Here is a 13,368-nt window from a genome sequence, read left to right on the forward strand (position 1 = left end):
TCATTGGTAGACTGGGTCGGTTACCCAAAATGGGAACTGACAGGCCTTAACCACTATTTGCTGAGGCATTAAAAACAATTGACGATTATACTCCATTGTGTCTACTTAATATCTCCCACCAATTATGACTCCATATAGACTTTCTTGCTTTTGGCTTGCGTAAGCGATATCCCAGCCAGGGTTATCTCACATGGTTATTCCATGGTGCTTGTGCTACATGATGCTTCAGACGAGGACTTCGACCCCAATCCGAGTCCAATCGCGGAAAGCGGCCACCATAACAGTTGAACCCATTTGGACGATAGCTCCGTGACGATCCCAGCGAGTACGTAACGCCCTGAGTCTCCGACCTGCCACACATCCTTGCACAGGTGCAAAAGGACTGCATAGTGGCCCAGAATAACGAGTGCTTGAGGCTCATGTGAGGTAAGAAGCTCAATATATCTAGTCGGTATTAATACTGCCCAGTTGAATACCATTTGTATTCCTATCTTCCGAGACTTTGATGACAGGAGATAATCCAGCCCAACTTGCAAATATTGCACTGAAGTTATGCAGGCCTCCCTCGCTTCTTTGTCCAAGGCGGAGTTTTCGGTGATTGATGCGATTAGTTCACTTAACTCCCGACCCTGAGGCGAGAGCTCAGAAAGTCTGGAGCCCCATATCAACAATGATCGGAGTTCAGATTGCATGAGGAACGGCCAAGTGGAAGTTCCAATAGCATGGACTCCGCGCTGTACGTGGATATACTGGATGTACTGATGGAAGAACAATGAGAAGTCTTGGGATTGGCGGACGGCGGCAAGCGTGCTAGTCAGCATATCTCTTGCGAGGAAAGAGGAGAACAGGAGCGCAGGCACGCAGTTGGAATCGTCGATGCGAAAGTTCAGTGAGTTGAACTTCTCTATACTGGTGTGCTGTAGTTCCGTTGCCTGTCGCAAATATTTCGGTGACAGGGATGGTTTGACGATGGCAAGATGACGGGCCGAACTCGCAAGAGTCTGGTATAGCAGGTATGGTGCATCTAACCCAACGTTGAGGACCAATTTAGTGAATGAGGCCTGGAGATTCTCATCGATATCTGGAAGTGGAATGTCGACTGAGAAATTAATGAGTAACTCCATATGTTGGATATTGACATCGTTGTGAAAGTCAGTAGTGCCTTGAACTGGGCTACCGGTTGACAAAGACAATGGCTCAAGCTTGGGATATTTCGGGCCGTGATTGGTGACAGACAGCGTAGGAGTGACTGGACATGATTGGTGTGGACGTGGACTGGGAAAGGAACATGGTCGTTCACTGACAATACAATTGCCACAGATAGGCTGTCTTTCGTCGCACTGGTTCAGCAATCATACGAGTCAGCCGAAGAACATATATCACGGAATTTCAGGGCCAGAAGACAAATACCTTGATATGCCGGCGTTTACATTCCATGCATCCCAACCTAGACTTTCTATGCCTTCGTCGTGACGTTACGGAAGCCATAGTAGGGCATTTTTTACTGTGATTATCAAGCTACACTTGTCCAAGTCGGGAACACGGTTTTTAGGAGAAATTGAGTCACGTAAGACGCAAACGATACAGGGGGACAGAGTTTCAGATGGGATTAAGGGGCACCAGCTATATCGTTCCGGAGCCAATCGCATGATTTACGTATCGAAAGAACACCTCAATCCTCCATTCCGAATTCGTGCTTGTTGGTGGAGCTGTGTGTGGATAATTACGTATGAGGATGGAATTACATCCAGATCACCGCAATTTCAAGGGGTAGCCTCACCAGCACCGAGACATCTTACGCAAAGGCTTGCGATCTGTATAAGCTATTTATTTATTTCTAGGATTGCAGCTAAACCCTGACTCCCTATTCTAGTCTCATCACTTCCCTATACCTAGCTGGAAATGCCATCCATGCCACGACACAGAACTATGATTCTGGATTTCTTCTAGTTGCAAAAAACATCCTCTAGCCAATCCAAAGAGACCTGATTCATCAACACTGAAGCCCCAATCTGGCAATGTTCACCGGCGCCTAAAAGGTCCTCAAATACATGGTGCGTGGCAAGGTTTCCCAGCTCCTTGGCCAATTTCGCAGCCTGTCCCTCGAAAAAGACATCGCTTCTGGCTTCACCAACAAATACAGGAGCCTTGATGTTCCGAATATATCCTTCAAGTGTGTAGTCCTGGGCCGTTTTGACAAAGTCATAGGCTGAATGAGTCTTGAAGGTCCATTCGCCTTGGTTGAGGCCCCATCGCATCGTTGTGGGTGTATCCGGGTCCGCCTGGAGTTGCTCACCAAGGCCATCGACGTACTCCTTTTTCCCACTTAGAACAGCCTTAGCAGCATCCGGACCGAATTGTTTGAGGATGGCTTCCCCAAAGTCATAAACACCATCGATGGCGATAACGGCGGCAAGTCGATGTTCAAAGGCAGCAGCTCTAGGGGCCAGGAAGCCACCAAATGAATAACCCATCAATGCAATCTTGTCGGCGTCCACGTCATCACGAGTGAGGATGTAGTCCACGACGGGGGTAACAACCCTTTCCCATTCGGGGAAGAATCCGAGATCCTGATAGCGGCGGACCGTTGGCTGCCCTGGGCCCTCGTACACGATAGCGTTCATGCCACGCTGAAGAAGAGCTTCGCCCATAACATGGTACAAGTCTTCCATGGCTCCATCGTAACCTTGCCCAAGAATAACCGTGGGGCGTCTTCCGGGCATGTTGGTTTTGAAGAAGATAGCTGGGATAGTAAAGTTGTCCGCACGAATCTCTATTCGTTCTCCGGGCTGCGGCAGCAGCTGAATAGCTTTGTTGAAATCTGTAGCTTGCTTTTCCCATAACTCCATAATTCGAGGGTCGGTCCAGTTACCGTGTAGATACACATCGGCGGCGCGATAATAGGTGGATGATCGAAAGAATGCATTTCTAGCAGAGACGGGATGCTTTTTCGCGTCGATTGTGATAGCCTGGTCGTGCACGCGAGTAGCCAGGCTGTTGAATTGTTCATAAAAACTTTCAGAATCCCCGTCCTTGATATTGTTGGCAGCAACAAGAACCTCGCCGATATCAGCGCCTTGGTAGGGAGCGCTTGACATATAATTCAAGATGTTGAAGTTGAACGAATCGTCGCCGACGATAGGAGCCATTGTCGCGTTGATTGTGTTATTGTGTGATCTGGCCATGACGTTGGGTCTGACGGAATCCGTAGTAGGAAACGCAAGTGCTGGAGTCTGAATCATGGTATTTAGCATATTTCCAATGGTATCAACATAAAATCTTGACTTACCAGAGAATAGCTTGCAATCAGCAAAGCGGTGTTTTTAAGGGTAGCCTTCATATTGAACATATTGAGTGAAGTCTTTGTAAGTCGGAAGCGAAAACTAACGAGTAGGTAAGGAATGCTGTGTTGAGATATACCACTTATACGAAGAAAGAGTTACTACCTTTTATAGCATATCGAACATCCATCTGGCGAAGCTCAGCGTGCGGGTATAACTGACATGGAGAACGATCCTTCAATGCTTAGAACGATCCTTCAGTGCTATCAAGTCTATCATAATACGTTGGTAATCCTTGTCATGAGATCATCTAAACATTATTTTATTTTATTTTTCGTTAAATGCGAATGCGAACGCACACTGAGCATAGAAGATCGGCAGTGGATCATAGTAATCTCACCAAGGCTGTGTTAAACGAAGACGATGGATGCTAAGCACTAAGAAATGTTGCAGGGGGAACTTGATATGCGCCGACAAGACTTACGCATGAGCTAAACCTTTCATGGTAAGTCATTTCGACGCTACGCTCTGTAGAGTCTAGTGACATCGTCAGGTACAAAATCCCCCACATGTCGTCGAAACAAGATGCCTCTTTCATATAAATTCATACGTATTTCGGGGTGACGGGCAAATATTGCACAGCCACGAGCAGAAAAAGACTTATTTGCTACAGCACAATACTGTGCCTAGACAAAACGATTTTACATCCACGTCATTGATCGACTTAGTCCCAACAAATCGGATTGCTAGGACTAGAATGGGATTCGCAGGGAAGCCCTCACAGGCCTGTGAGCCATGTCGCCTCAAGAGGAGAAAGGTACGTGCCCAAGTCTCTCAACATGCCAGAGTGATAGGCAAAGTGGCGCAGTCTATTCCTGTAGACTTAATTCAGCCTTAAAAAAATCAATGCTGACCATTTGTACACTAGTGTGACCAGAAGAAACCTCAATGCTCTCCTTGCACACGTATGGGCATTGCTAGCTGTGAATATCGGAGCCTTCGAATCCTCAAAATTAAGGACGAGACACTCAAGGTGAAATAAAAAGCACACCAACGCAATCAAGCTCTCGGAAATCAGTCCGAAAGGCAACTGCGGGAAATACGTCCAATAGGCCATGTGGTTGAGCCTATCCCAGAAAACATTCCATTACCACTTGAGGCTACCGCTTTAGGATATTTCTTTTCCATCTTTTCGCGTTCAGGAACTTTCTCCTATTTACCCGAATATTCTTCGTCCTTGGTAAAGGATGACAAGATCACACAAGCCCTATGTGCGTCAGCATTGGGGTCAATGGCATTACAACACAGAGACGACAACCTGTCGTGTATGGCTCGACAATACTACGCCAGATCACTGGTCCAAACAAACAAGCTACTCAGCCAGCCCGAAACGGTTGTTCTCGATAGTACACTGCTTTGCGTACTTCTGCTATCAGCATTTGAGGCCCTCTGTTTCAATAATGGCGGTGATCCCGAAAACTGGAATGCTCACATTCGGGGATCTTCTCAGCTTCTCTTATTAAGAAGCAAGAGACAACTTCAAAGTCCCTTCGGGCGTTTGCTATTCCATCATGCCGGGGTGAATGTGCTGATCGATTCCATCGTTCATCAAACTTCAGTACCCCTTGAACTTAATCGGCTTTTTGAGTATGCCACATCTTCTTCGTCATTGCTTGATTCTGTCAGCAAAGGTATAATGTTTCTTCTTTGGCGCATGGCTCTGATATCTCCGAACATGGAGAACATGACAGCCAATGAAGTACTGAAGGAGACCCTTGAGTTATATGACCAGGTGAGTATCTTACGCAAGGGGCTTTATGAAATGGCACCGTTTGAAGTCAGTCACAGCATGGATGGCAATGAGAAGAGCCAAGAGGTTCACAACATACATACCTTTGAAGGTGTGATGCATCGATACCAAGATCAACAGACAGCTCGCCTATACAACGCCGCTAGACTGATAAATCTATATTTACTGCAGTTGATATTTTCTGCCCTGAAGCGAGGATCTGAAATAGAGAGTTCCTGTCAGTATCCTAATACTGACTGCATCTTCCCCGAAGCAAGAGATTGGACGATGGAGAAAGTCCTTCTCGAGAGCGTAGAGCTGGTCAGAGATATACTAGCCAGCGTTCCCTACTATCTGGACCTACTCGAATCGCAAAACAGCATAGAGGCGCGGTATCTCATTTGGCCATTAACAAGCATCGTCAGTCTCGACGTATGCCCGCCCTTGGCTAGGCACTGCATCAAAGATCGCCTTATGGTACTTGGCTTCAAGTACAATATGAGACAAGCCATAGAGGTGGCAAAGATGCTTGATCAACGAGATCACATACAGAATTGGTGAGGAGTTTACAGTCTCACAAGGGTTGCCCATACGAAATTTGGCTAATGTAAAAATGCAAGCAGTATGCATATCATTCATATGTCTTGAAAGTTAGAAAGTCATGGCTTGCCCTCGTCATTACGTAGGTAGTCCTGACGATAGACTCCGCTATGTCGTGGAGGAAGTTGGTGCCGATAAAATATATGCATGGCGAGATATTACCGGTTATCGATTGTGATTTCGGCGTCTCAGACAAGGACTACGGAAAAGGCTAGAGCCATATCTTCTTCCTTCGTCCCTCTAGGTAGCTATAGTCGACGCTCTCATGACGAACAATACAGTTGCCCTTCAATCTACCCTGTAGCTATTTTATCGCCGAGCGGGCTACAAGGTTTACTTTCAGCTTGAAATCTGAGTAGAAGGCTCAGTGGATGACTGAATTTGGATTGAAGAATCGTTTCTGAGCAGTAAAATCTGTCAATAATGGAAACTTGGGTCATGCCACCACTCGTGGCTCTATCGTCGGTCTTTAACAAAGTAATGACCATACCTTAAAAGACTCGAGTCTCGTGCAGTCTTGTCTTAGTTAAGTGGGTAAAGCCATCAGACTTGACTAGCGCAGGGATCGTCTACGCTGAACCGAGACTAGTTTCTAGGTTCCAGACCCGTTCCTGCAGGGATGCATCTAAAAGAGGCTGTCAATAGTTATCAATAGTACTGTCAAGTGATAAATGGTTTGGGAAAGCTGAGTTGAGAAATTATCTGACGACTTCAGGGGTTTATATCTAGATGAGAAACCTGCAAATTTTCATTACTTTCCAAGTCACCTTTATGTCGTCTCATCATTGACGGCCTGTTCCATGATGCAGTCCAAGATTCGCTTCTTGGTCTTGGCCTTTGCTAATGCTAATTTCGCTATTGCTGGTCCCTGCAAGCCCAGTCGTCCAACCACAGTGAGCAGTGTCTCCCTTGAGATCTCTATTACGACCGACGGTACTTCCGAAAGCTCGACCAATGTTCTAAACAGCCAAACAACAATTTATAGTCTCTCAGCCGAATCGTCTGTCGCGACTACTGAGACGGACGACACCACTGGTCTATCGAGCAGCGGCACCATTGTCGATAGCTACTCTGCCACAATATCTGCTCTAACCAGCGACGTCCCAAGTTTAACTTTAACTGTCCCTCAATCATCATCGACAACAACTGAAGAAGAAGTCATCACAACCCTCGCCAACTCTCTCGCAGGGGGTGCTTTTGCTAGCCGTGATCCCGACAGTCCAAGCGGCCTTAAAGACTTTGGTGCAACTGGAAACGCTGAGTTCCATTCAGGAGGATGTTACAAAGCAGACGGTAGTCCCGACGATGGCTGCGCTTCTTTGACTGCTGGTGAAAGCCCGAATGGCAAGCGAGGCTTTTTCAGTAGACTTGCAAGTATCTACCAGACTATCAGGGCTGCGCCCCGAAAGAAGTATACAATTCAGTTTGTGTACCTTGTCAACTCGGCCGGTTCCCAGGATTGCGTCGTGACTGCAACATTTGGCGACAGACAGTTCTATTCTCTCCCTGCTACTAGCCCTGGAGGTACGAGAGTCAACTGGGCTAGAGTACTTGAGCAGGTTGCAACTGTGAATGCGAACCCTACCTTTTCTATATCTTTGGAATGCACTGGTTCTGGCTATTCTTCCATTTTGGTTGACTCAATCTTTGTTTCGGATAAAGTTACTCCTGAGACTATTGGCAACTACCATCTTGAGTTTGGTTCGTATCCTGAATTGGAGACAACTTCTTCATGGAACCAGGAGCCGAGTCAAACAACGTCAACTGAGGGATCAAGCAGCACCAGTACTGCTGAGGCCATCTCTACAACCGGCACCAAGTCCACCGAATCTGCACAGCACACATCTCAAGCAGACAAAACAACATCGGCATCTAAACCCACTGCAACGTCGAAGTGCGCAGTAGAATGCAATCTCATTCCTGGCTTTCAGAATAATAACATGTGCGACCTTGTTGGCGTATTCATCAAGACCAATGCTATCTACGGATTCCCCGGTGACGACAATCCTGCGACCCAGTACCGCTCTAAATCTATAGCAGAGTGCGCTGATTTCTGCAAGAGAGACATGACTGGCTGCAAGTCAGTCGGGTTCCAGAAACTCTCCGGTCAATGCTTCTTCTCCAACACGATTGTTACTCAAGACGATATACGGGATGGAAGTGACAGTAAGATGGCTGATTGGTACAATCTTGAGGGATGTTTCACTTGCAGTGTCAGCGGCTGCGACTCTGGCACGTCTGCACCTGAGATCGCTTCCACCACTCAAGCTCCAGTAGTCTCTCACGCCACTACAACCGCTTTGCCCACGCAGTCTGTTTGCAAGCCTGAATGTCAGAGAATCCAAGACGTGTCCGAACATGAGGATTGGAATTGCGGTCTATATGGTCATGTCAGCGACGGTGTATACACCCTGCCTGGTGATGAAGAGCCCAGTGGAAGCAACCACCATTTCGACAACGTGGCACAATGCGCCGAGGTATGCAGGACTCTGCCTGATTGTGTTTCTGCTGGATACCAATTCGCTTCTCGAAGATGTTTCTTCTCCAACACCGAAGTGACCGAAGTAGAGCGAGCAGGTGACAGTCAGTCTGCTGACTGGAACAGCTTGAAGTGCTTTTCTTGTTCAGGGTGTGGGCTTGATGAGACTTCTACATATGAGGCCCCTACACTTCAGACATCCACGTCCAAAACATCCACGTCCAAGACTCCTACCAGCTTGGTCACCACTACCAGAGCCTCCCAACCAACTAGTGCTTGCCATAACAACCACGGCGAAGTATGCGAGATTAACCAGTTCGGTGTTGAAAACAACCCCTATGTCTGTATCACAGGCGGCAGTTTCTCGGGCGATAGCTGGACAGAACCTCGATCCAAGTATCCCATGCAGGAAAGCGCGGAACAATGCGCAGCCATTTGCGACACTCTTGAAGATTGTGAAACCTCTGCATTCTGGGGCTCTGAGAACCACTGCATCTTCACGTCGACAAAGATAACAGTCTCAGATCTTACAGAGGCTGACCCAAGCTATGACGACCCTAGTTTCGATCCCAAAATCGCTGGCTGGAGCCATAAATCCTGCTGGACATGTCCGACTTGCGTCCCCAACAATAGTCCTCTTCCCAAGAGTCCTACGTGTAACTACAAGCAAGGCGACTCATGCACACGTTCAACCACAGCGACGGGCGTTTGTAATGTTTCAGGATGGTTATCAACTGGATATCACTCCATGGGGTCTTCGTGGTACCCTGATCAGGGCACGAGTGGAAAGTGTGCTGCTATTTGCCGGGCGAGCAGTCGGTGTGTGGGATCTACCGTCATAGGCGGGCAATGCTATTTCGCCGATAATGATCTTGCGGCGGGTTCTATTGTTACGAGGCCAAATAGTAACAATGTCTGGGATGAGCCGTCGTGCTGGGATTGTCCTGGCTGTCATACTTAGAAGCCTTCATTTATGCATATCATTGAGTTTTTGACCTCTGCGAGTAGATTAATCTTATGCAATGCTTTGGTAGATAGCTCACTACTTGATCTTTCTTCTATCTGCGATCTTATTGACGGTTTATCCGATTCAGTTGCTCTAACGCATTGAGTGAAGTCATTACACATGCTCCTAATACATGAGTTTGAGTTTATACTATATGGCCCCTTCTTCTTCTTCTTTTAGTTACGGAAGTACCTCTGTCCCTTCTTGATAAGGGTGACCAGGTGGGAGACCCCTGTTAATACCTTCGCGATCGTGTCTATGACCTCAAGCTAGGCCATTTTGTTATTGATGCTGCTGCTGTTGTAATCCTCGACACGCTCGACTCTCTCAAGCAAAATACTACCCGCCTCCTTTGATGAATGTTAGTATATATGTTCCCGATACATAAGATTAAATTCATAGTATCCGACGCCTTCTTCTTCTACTTCCAGTCACGGCAGTAACCCCACCCCATCTCTGACTATCGCGTAGACAGTGGTCAATGATCATCGATCAGGTAATTATCTTGGGGTTGTTACTATTGCTGCTGTGGTTGTCGACATGGTTCAAGAGATGGCTGAAGAGAAAAAAAGTCAAATATACTGTTTGAGGTAATCTTTACGACTATATTTGGAAGGATTCCATTGCAACAACAGAGAAGAAATAGTCTAAGTAGTATAAGCTGATCTACTAGTTTCCTCTTTTATGATTCTAGCAGCTAATTCTTCTGGTACTCTGGGGTATCCTACTGTGGCCATGCTTTAACCTACTAATCTGCCTTTTTCCAATACAAAACTGCCCTGAATACTATATCCCGCGTCGTGACAAAAGATTAACCCGATGTCAGCGGCCTCTCAGGCACAATATGCTCTTGACTGTCAATGACCGATATGTCTCTATCGTCTAGGCAATAAGAGGGAATCTTTATGTCACCTCCATGACCAAACGTGATTACAGAGCCCAATCCAACTCGCCGAGAAGGGTCACCTCTAAGTCCGGGTATCTTCATCAACAACGGCCGAAGCGCCGTCAACGAAGCGGCTAGAATGCTAAGGGCAATCTCTAGGATAGAATAGACCGTTCCTTCAAGTGTGATCTCGACGGAATCTTGGGTCGTGAGACTCTCAGAGGCCCATGTCAGTCGACTCGAATCAACGAGGTACTTGATGCGCACAATGATTGCGATGGAACTCACGGCACCGAGGCCGAGTAGAACCATGATCATGATCTTGATCTTGAGACGAAGCTGAGTCTTGTATAGCATACAGACAGAAAGAAGCTGTAGAAGACAGTCAGAAACAATCAGTGATAAAATGGAGTTTGACCTACCGCATAAAACCAACTGACTGTGACGTCCATGCCGGATAGAGCAAGACCAGTGGTCCCAAGAGCAGAGGTTGAGAGGCATGCGCCCTCTCCAACACCCCATCCGACGGATAGCGGTCGACACTGGAGGCCGAATATCAGCGTTATAACCAAGAACCATAGCGTGACGATTATCATGGAGATAATGAGGATGATTCGGACTCCCCTCATGTTGGCGCCACTCGCGAGGCGAAAGAGAACAAGTCCAACGCCGAGCTTCGATAGGCCGGTCGTAAGTATGTAGGCGATCTGAGCGATTGTAAAAAACTGTTATAAGTTAGAAAGCCAGTCATATGAAGAAGGATAACAAAGGAATACTATCGCTGCTTTGGTAGGGTCAAACCCGTCTTCCATCACTGTGGCCCCAACGCCGTATCGTATTGCCTGAAGCTCCATAGCGCAAAAGATAATAAATCCAGCCTAGACCATGGTTAGCATGTGCGATGGTAGAGCGAAGAAGCAAAAGAGTGGATTTACCAGAGAAAGAAGCATGACCACATCGTCGTAACCTATGGCCTTCTTCACAATCCGAACCCATAGCCTCAAGCCGACAGCAATGCCGCCAACCACCAAACAGGCGATTAATAATGGATAATAAGTATCTCTGATACACATTTCGATAAAAAAGAGTTTTGATGATACTCAAGAGAACGAAATACTCGAATAAAGAGAAATGAAATAGTCATATCTCACAATTCTTTCTACGGCGCAGACGGAATCAAATCGATCGGCTCGGTCATCTCCTGCCGAGGCAGAGATGCGAGAAATACATGCAGTTGGGCAAGAATTTGGGCTGTATGGCCAACAACTGACTCCGAAATGATTCTTCTCCTTCATCTCAAGATGACAATGTGTTGGGTGGGAAGACTGTTGCCTGTTTCCCCTGTTTGCCACGGCCAACCTAGTTTTTGCAGGGGTTAGCAAAGACTGACAAGGGCAAACCAACACAAGCAACAAACTACGAGCAGTTACCGCCTAACATTGCGACCTTGCAATAAACTTCCGGGTGAGCTTCCGTCGATTATGGATACTGCTATTTTCAGCAAGTGGATGCTCAGTCAACATACGACATGAATCTCCGTGAGGGATTTAGGAACCAACAGCACTTCAACCAACATGCGAATTGCACTTGTCTTTTCGTGGGTTTCGGAGATGAACTGAACATCAATCCTCCGGAGAGTATCAGAAAAATTGGCAATTGAAGCATAAGAGACCAAATTTGTAGGTGAGGTTATGGCACTTAGACCATTCCCATTAGGCTGTTTATCTTTGTACCCTAAGACCTGGGACGCCAACTCTTCTGATGCCCAGTAGACCCTGCTTGCATAGGTGGGTAGGTACTGACAGCCCTTGCACTGACTCGGAACGCGCAGCATTCGGTTCAATGTAATATTACAGGGACCACTGCAGAATATCTCGAGCGAGACTGAACACGCACATATATAGCAACAAAGGCAGGTAAGTACCAACGGTTGCGATTCCAAGACATTTCTGACACTTTCAGCACTCTTCAAGATGATTGCTTCCGACATACATCCTCTTCCCACCACCCCCGACCAAGTCACAGTATCTTGGCTCAGCAAAGTCCTTGGGCACAATATCAAATCCGCCGAGCTTACTCAAAGCATCCTGAACGCAACAGCCAGCAAACTCTTCTTCACAATCGAGTACCAAGATGACAACAACAATGCGGATCGGCCAAAGAACGTTTGTCTCAAAGGAGGTTTCAACCCTGCCATGATGGCAGTAGAGGGATACAAGGATATGCTTATTGCAGCGTACACGAACGAAGCCCGTTTCTTCAGCCTCGTCGCGCTGAATCTGAGTCACATATCCCTTCCCAAAATATGGTGGACAGGAGTCGAAGAAGAGCAGGGTATCCTTGTCATGGAGGACTTGAACCATTCTGGATTTACGTTTGGAAATCCTCAAGAAGTTTGGCCGGTTGAAAGACTCAAAGCTGGCGTCGAACAGCTTGCTGCGTTGCACGCAAGTACTTGGGGCTATTCATCTGAGAAGTATCCTTGGATTACGCCTTCGTACGAGGGAATGATTATGGGTCTCACGGAAATGTGGGATGACCAAATCCTCGGAGCCGATCGGCCTCCGTGCCCTGATGTTATCAAGAAATCCCAAGAGCGTACTGTATCCGCTATCAAGAAGCATTTTGCGACGAAGAACCCAAAGTTCATATGCTTGATCCACGGCGACCCGCACACTGGCAACACATACTCCAACAAGGCCGGAAATCCGCGTTTTCTTGATTGGCAGACCTTCCACATCGGATCCCCGTTCCACGATCTAACTTATTTCATTGTCGGTGCTTTGTCAGTAGAGGGTCGTAGGACGCATGAGATGACCATCGTGGACCATTATCTCGATACATTGGCTCGCTTCGGTGGTCCTTCCCTGTCGACCAAGGACGATGAGGTGATGAGAGAGTATTCAAAGTCGATGATGTCGGGAATGGGTTGGATCTTGACTCCATATACTTTCCAGCCAAAGGAGCGCGTGTTTGCCATGTGTGAGCGTTATGGCGCCGCGATTGTGGATCACAAGGCGATAGAGATTGCCGAGTCATGGTCAGATCATCGGTAGCTGTGTCGTCTGGTTTCTCATGTATTATAAAGATAAATAGCGATGAAAGCAGCTATGTCTATTGCAACTCCAGTACATCCTCACGGTATCAGACCCATTGGCCGCTGAGAGTATGAGAGACGAAATCATTAGATTAGCTTATGTTACTTAGACCATGTTCCTTAGTCAGTTTATTTTTATACAACAATATGTAAGAGGTCAACCTTTCTGCTATCTACTAGATAGCATATTTCTCCTTGTAGGTTGAAATTGCCTATTCTTTAGTTAATCG

The 13,368-nt window shown here is 46.9% G+C and overlaps 6 protein-coding genes across 6 annotated transcripts; 3 read left to right on the forward strand and 3 right to left on the reverse strand.

Annotated features, from left to right (window-relative positions):
* Nucleotides 1-194: 194 nt before the first annotated feature.
* FGSG_12244 (uncharacterized protein) lies at nucleotides 195-1,488 on the reverse strand (the record flags this gene model as incomplete). The annotated part of the gene is made up of 2 exons (XM_011322787.1): nucleotides 195-1,340; nucleotides 1,411-1,488. The coding sequence occupies 2 exons, from the start codon at nucleotides 1,486-1,488 to the stop codon at nucleotides 195-197; spliced, it is 1,224 nt and encodes a 407-aa protein (XP_011321089.1).
* A 458-nt stretch (nucleotides 1,489-1,946) lies between these two features.
* On the reverse strand, nucleotides 1,947-3,340 carry FGSG_04503 (uncharacterized protein; the record flags this gene model as incomplete). Its single annotated transcript, XM_011322788.1, has 2 exons — nucleotides 1,947-3,233; nucleotides 3,290-3,340. 2 exons carry the CDS (start codon nucleotides 3,338-3,340, stop codon nucleotides 1,947-1,949), a joined length of 1,338 nt encoding a protein of 445 aa, XP_011321090.1.
* A 736-nt stretch (nucleotides 3,341-4,076) lies between these two features.
* Nucleotides 4,077-5,631, forward strand: FGSG_04502 (uncharacterized protein; the record flags this gene model as incomplete). Its single annotated transcript, XM_011322789.1, has 3 exons — nucleotides 4,077-4,098; nucleotides 4,394-5,073; nucleotides 5,263-5,631. The coding sequence occupies 3 exons, from the start codon at nucleotides 4,077-4,079 to the stop codon at nucleotides 5,629-5,631; spliced, it is 1,071 nt and encodes a 356-aa protein (XP_011321091.1).
* Nucleotides 5,632-6,470: 839 nt separating this feature from the next.
* FGSG_04501 (uncharacterized protein) lies at nucleotides 6,471-8,311 on the forward strand (the record flags this gene model as incomplete). Its single annotated transcript, XM_011322790.1, has 2 exons — nucleotides 6,471-8,147; nucleotides 8,276-8,311. The coding sequence occupies 2 exons, from the start codon at nucleotides 6,471-6,473 to the stop codon at nucleotides 8,309-8,311; spliced, it is 1,713 nt and encodes a 570-aa protein (XP_011321092.1).
* Nucleotides 8,312-9,966: 1,655 nt separating this feature from the next.
* FGSG_04500 (uncharacterized protein) lies at nucleotides 9,967-11,114 on the reverse strand (the record flags this gene model as incomplete). Its single annotated transcript, XM_011322791.1, has 4 exons — nucleotides 9,967-10,413; nucleotides 10,464-10,766; nucleotides 10,818-10,919; nucleotides 10,977-11,114. The coding sequence occupies 4 exons, from the start codon at nucleotides 11,112-11,114 to the stop codon at nucleotides 9,967-9,969; spliced, it is 990 nt and encodes a 329-aa protein (XP_011321093.1).
* A 900-nt stretch (nucleotides 11,115-12,014) lies between these two features.
* On the forward strand, nucleotides 12,015-13,097 carry FGSG_04499 (uncharacterized protein; the record flags this gene model as incomplete). Its single annotated transcript, XM_011322792.1, has 1 exon — nucleotides 12,015-13,097. One exon carries the CDS (start codon nucleotides 12,015-12,017, stop codon nucleotides 13,095-13,097), a length of 1,083 nt encoding a protein of 360 aa, XP_011321094.1.
* Nucleotides 13,098-13,368: the final 271 nt, after the last annotated feature.

Source organism: Fusarium graminearum, chromosome 2, assembly GCF_000240135.3.
Source record: "Fusarium graminearum PH-1 chromosome 2, whole genome shotgun sequence".
In the NCBI taxonomy this organism is placed as follows: Eukaryota; Fungi; Ascomycota; class Sordariomycetes; order Hypocreales; family Nectriaceae; genus Fusarium; species Fusarium graminearum.